Source organism: Alosa pseudoharengus, unplaced genomic scaffold (genome assembly GCF_046254945.1).
Source record: "Alosa pseudoharengus isolate Yale_2024_CS ecotype anadromous, Long Island Sound unplaced genomic scaffold, YU_APseudo_1.1 YU_APseudo_1.1_scf_12, whole genome shotgun sequence".
Lineage (NCBI taxonomy): Eukaryota > Metazoa > Chordata > Actinopteri > Clupeiformes > Clupeidae > Alosa > Alosa pseudoharengus.
The window spans coordinates 12,150,069-12,155,377 of NW_027468587.1; the positions used below are offsets into that span (position 1 = coordinate 12,150,069).

Sequence of the window (5,309 nt, forward strand, 5' to 3'; positions counted from 1 at the left end):
ACATCAAAGTAATTAATTCCGCAAAGCCTATCCCTGTGTGTTCCGTCAGTTGCGTATCATACGTGGACGACAGACACTGAAAGGAAAATATGAATTTTTGAACATCTTTGGAGGGGCATTTAAGCAAATTAAATATGGTCCTTCGCAGCTTCGCCCTATAAGCATCCAGGAGCCTAAAGCATCCCAGTATCTCGTCCAGTGGCGCACAGGCGGTGAGGCGCGGAGTGCTGGAGACCTGCTGTCTCACCGTTTTTCTGCAGATTTGGATCACTCTACAATGTCATATCCACAATTTGGATATCCTTACTCGTCTGCACCTCAGGTAAGTTCGCCATTATCAATCACCCACGAATTTCAGCGCTATTGACCACTGTATTGATTTAAGAGTTTTGGCGTTTGACAACACGCGGAATGAAAGCAGAATACTCGCCCCGGTATCACCGGGATATGGGCTTACTCCTTCCAGACGTGGTATACCTGCGGGTTTTTTTAAACCTCTCGGTAATCTGATGCTTTCTCCCCGAATGGGATTCCCCTCGCGGAGCACTTTAGAGGGCTCCCCATCTGTTTATCATTACACCGATCGCTTCACATTAAACTGCTCTGCAGGCGCAAGCAAGTGACTGCAGCTATGGCCAGAGCGTAAGCACAACTGTTGTTTGTTGGCAAGGGTCCATAAACTATTGTCTTCGGGGGAATGGGTCGGTATATTCTCTAATACCCACTTAACTGCTACAAACATGTTGGCAGGGGGAAGAGGGCGTGTGTATTGTGGCTTTGCTGCGTGTACAGCTGATAATTGCCACAACTATACACCACGCTTCTTGACTTAATGACCATTTCCTGTTTAAATTAATTTAAGTTCTTCATCTTTTTCAGTTCCTCATGACCACCAATTCTTTGACATCTTGCTGCGAGTCGACTGGCAGAAGTATGTCGGATTCCGGTGTGGTGGCATCGGCTCAGCCTTCAGTCTACTGCCCTGTGTACGAGAGCAGACTGCTGGCCACCGCCAGGCATGAGCTGAGCTCAGCCGCTGCGCTGGGGGTATACGGGAGCCCTTACACCGGCAGCCAGGGCTACGGAAACTATGTCACGTATGGCACCGATGCCTCCGCTTTCTATTCACTGGTGAGTGAGATACCTATCAGATCCCTTTCATGTAATTGATTAATGTATCAGTGCCAATTAGTCAACACAATGAATCGAGCGAGCTTATCCTCCTTAGCAACGATAAATGTAATTTATCAAGGTGACACCAACTGTGGCCAGACCAAGGCACAGTTTTACAGAGTTTTTTCATGAACCACGATAACTTTTAGGTCCTCAGGTGCCAGGTGCATGAGGTGTACGCTGGCAGATATGGAACAACATTAAACTCGCACACAAATTCTTAATTTTCTTCCCTTAACAATTTGCTGGATTCCGCAAGCAATCCTCAAAATTACATTTTGAAATGTTTTCTTCTGACAATTCACATTTGTAATATGATATTTTGAGTGTGTTAATACAACTATTTATTCAATGTCTATTTGAACTTTAAAAATTTGTGACAAAAAACACTGTGACACATGAACAAATATTTCATGGGCAAAAGTTTTCACACTTTTCAATCAAGTTTTCTTTTAATTGCAGGGCACGTTCGACACCAAAGACGGGAGTGCCTCTGCGCATGCGGGAATCACACAAGCTGCTGCCTACTACCCATATGATCCTACTCTGGGCCAGTATCAGTATGACAGGTAGTGTATAAGTAATTTAGGCCTATGCCCTCACTGCATTGGCATACTATATATACAAATTGAAGAGTGTGTTTAATTAGTTTGAAGTTATGTTATTTGCTTGGTATGGCAACATTAAATACTTTGTCTGGATACCTAAAAGTCCACCCTATTGTCTTATCAATGTTAAAACACAGCGTGTTTTATACAGTTGCATTCATAAAAGTAGTTATTTTATCCTAAAGACACAAATATGTCTATGTGTGATATAATTGAGAGGGTTTGCCTTTTTAAGGCCTGTGTGCTGTGCGTCCATAGGGACCGCGAGCTGAAATATTTAGGCAGATATCGGCTCGCTGGCCCCACTCAACTGGAGTTCCTTTACCTAAGGCTCCATCTCTGCACTCGATCAAGCAATTTTACCGCCAGCTTTACCTCTGAATCAGCACGCGTGGTTAAATGGCTGCACTTCAGGTCATTTTGCTCCATCCCGCAGCGCATGACCCTCAGGTAGAGCAGTAAATAACGGTGCGCGGGAGGATCCCCACGGGACAGTTTATTGTGTAAAAAACAAAGACCTGGAAATGGTGATTCTGATGGCGCAGCAGTGACCGTTTGAACCCCTCTGTGTGGATCGTGACATTTAAAAAACACTGATTTCACTGATTTCAAACTATTCTTCACTGTATGCCCATAACAGATATGGATCTATGGATGGGGGCACGAGGAGAAAAAATGCTACGAGGGAGACCACGAGCACTTTGAAGGCCTGGCTTCAGGAACATCGGAAGAACCCTTACCCCACTAAAGGCGAGAAGATCATGCTGGCCATTATCACCAAGATGACCCTCACGCAGGTGTCTACTTGGTTCGCCAACGCCAGGAGGAGGCTGAAGAAAGAGAACAAGATGACGTGGCCTCCCAGGAACAAGTGCTCCGATGACAAGCGTTATGACAATGACGACGACGGATCTCAAGAGGAGCAGATCAAAAGCGAGAACAACGACGATGGTTAGCCTCGCTTATTTTGAAGTATTTCCGCTGGCTGTGTCTTTTAGCTATCTGGGCTTGAAGTGGGCTATCCCTAAGTCTTCTTAGACCCACAACATTTAGACTGTCATAATAAGCTACTGTTTTCACAAAGCAACTCCAATGTTTGCAAAAAAAGTAGGCTAAACTTAAGGTTAACATATTGATTAGGCCTACCTTTGACTGTATGGTTTTTGTATGTTTGTTTGTTTTTTCAAGTACACACTGATGTTTTGCAGGTGGTAATGCTAACGGTTTGATGTTTGTGTTGTTTCAGAAAGTAGAAGTCGTGATGACAAGGACCTTCAGCTCAGTGACCTGGAGGACTTTGACACGATTGAGTCCGAAAACTCCGAATGTGAGCTGAAGCACCAGTTTAACCTGAACACTCACATGGCGACCACTGAGTGCTCCAGTGACCACCTCAAAGATACGTCCTTAAAGTTATCCATTCCTGCCCCTTTGGAGAGCGACCAAGTAATGACCAAAAACTGTCTCAAAACGGCCACAGAAGACTGCCAAACCACTATGGGCCGCCAGACTAAACCGTGTTTCCAGACAGGCCACCAGATACTCGATAACAAACCACGGATTTGGTCACTGGCACAGACCGCCACGTCTTTGAACCAAACGGAGTACTCGTCTTGTATGCTGAGGTGTCCGTCCAACCTGCCGCCGTCTCCAGCGGCCTCCTCGCCAGTGAGCGTGCTGGACCGACAGCAGGACTCTCCCGTCACCACGCTGAGGAACTGGGTTGACGGGGTTTTCCACGACCCCTTATTTAGACACAGCACTTTGAACCAAGCACTGACCAACACCACAGTATCATGGACCACGACCAAAACCTCAATTCTGGAGACCGGATCTGTAGGAAACAACGTGATTAAGGGACACACTTCTTTACAGCACCCGGATGCCAACAAAGACAGCCTGAGTTTTCCTAAAGCGGTGAACAAAATGTTTTGCTCATAACAAACCAAAACGTCATTACAAAAAGTCTGTACTTGGATGTACAGTCAACCGCCTCTCACATGAAAAAAATAATTTAATCTAAATTGTTCTCAAAATGTTGGATTTTTTATCTGTTATGGGTAACCGTGTATAGCTGTTGCTCTAGAGGCATTTCACTTAGTCTCTTAATGAAGTATTTATTATTTCGTTTAAAAGCACGTTCAGATCATGTTGATGTAATGTCAAAAGTTTACCTTTTAAAAGTTTACAAATATAATTTTGCCTTTTTATTATTTGGCATGCAAAATTACATTTGATTGCATATTCGTTAGAACTCGGTTGTCTTTAATCAGCGACTTGCGGATGTCACTATAAAAAAAATAATACCTATCACCCAATTGCACAAACCTCTGAACGAAAAGGGGTTATGTTTCAATTTTGTTCACTAATAAAAGGTTGGATTCTGAGGAACGCGTTTTGTGTGGGGTTCTAATGTCCGGTCCTCTTCGCTTTCCATGGTCCTGGAGTTGGAGTTTATTTTATCGCCTAAACTAGCATCTGCCCTACTGTAACTCTATACTTCAACAAATGTTGTGCATTATATGTTGTCTTAAATCCGTATTGTCACTGATCACTAACTAACAGGAATACCAAATCCAATCTAATTTTAATCACCACAGTAGGCCTAAGTGGAAAGAGTTTCCCTGCTTCCACTTGGCCAACTTTCCATTCCTGCCGCTGGAAACGGTCAACTACGTTCCCTGCGAGGAGCCTACCAAATGCTGGTCAATAATGTCCGCTTTGCTGCTAATTGCAATTAGAGTGTAATTAGGACATGTACTGATGTCACGCAGTCTGTGACCCTGAAAAAAGAATTTTATGTATACAGTTCTGTTTTCCACTACCAGGCTTGACCATGGTGGTTAAAGCAATGACTTGAACTGGCCTCTGGTTCAGTATTATTAGGCTATGTCTGAGAGCAGCTGTAATTGGGATGTACCGGTCATATTTCACGGCCTAATATTGATCCCCCGCTGCGTCTGATGACATTATCCAAACATCAATTCCTCTCATCGGCCCCACCTGTCAACGGCGCTAAATCGCTTCGCGGAGGTCCGCAGATATAGTACTGGGATCATTTCTAGTGAGAATTTTCATTTTGACACACACACACACACGCTCTGCGGTCCGAGAGAGCTATGGTGGGGAGGCGCGCGCCTGCCACAGAAAGGGCAAAGCAGCGCGAGAGAAAAGGGCAGAGCGCGCAGGTCGGGCTAGGACTTGACAGTAATGGTAAAAGCGAGCTCTCGAGGGAGACTTGTCCTGTGAGAGACGCAAGAATGATGCATTTTAATGCGAAGGCCAAACGATTGAGATCTTCTGTGATCTAAGGATACCTACCCTTTATCGAAAAGCAAGAGTCAACGAGTTAGTTGTGTTGCACCAAATGGCCAGGGCAGATGTCCTCCTATTTATTTATTTATCTGTTTATTCACATAAAACATGCGCTGTTATTCTACTTTAATATACCTGGGCTAAATCCACGTTGCTGTAATAATATATTTAACAGGTGATCTCGTTCTTAAATGCTAATATTTAACAGAGATG

At 44.2% G+C, this 5,309-nt stretch overlaps 1 protein-coding gene across 1 annotated transcript; it reads left to right on the forward strand.

Moving 5' to 3' along the window:
* The first annotated feature begins 277 nt into the window (after window positions 1-277).
* On the forward strand, window positions 278-3,722 carry irx4a (iroquois homeobox 4a). The gene is made up of 5 exons (XM_076279413.1): window positions 278-322; window positions 880-1,131; window positions 1,636-1,742; window positions 2,422-2,732; window positions 3,028-3,722. The coding sequence occupies exons 1-5, from the start codon at window positions 278-280 to the stop codon at window positions 3,720-3,722; spliced, it is 1,410 nt and encodes a 469-aa protein (XP_076135528.1).
* Window positions 3,723-5,309: the final 1,587 nt, after the last annotated feature.

Excerpts from the sequence above, each read along its gene's own strand:
- irx4a (XM_076279413.1), top strand. The coding sequence starts at position 278 with ATGTCATATCCACAATTTGGATATCCTTACTCGTCTGCACCTCAG. Across the intron at positions 323-879 it reads CTTACTCGTCTGCACCTCAG|TTCCTCATGACCACCAATTC; the intron begins GTAAGTTCGCCA and ends CATCTTTTTCAG. Across the intron at positions 1,743-2,421 it reads GGCCAGTATCAGTATGACAG|ATATGGATCTATGGATGGGG; the intron begins GTAGTGTATAAG and ends TGCCCATAACAG.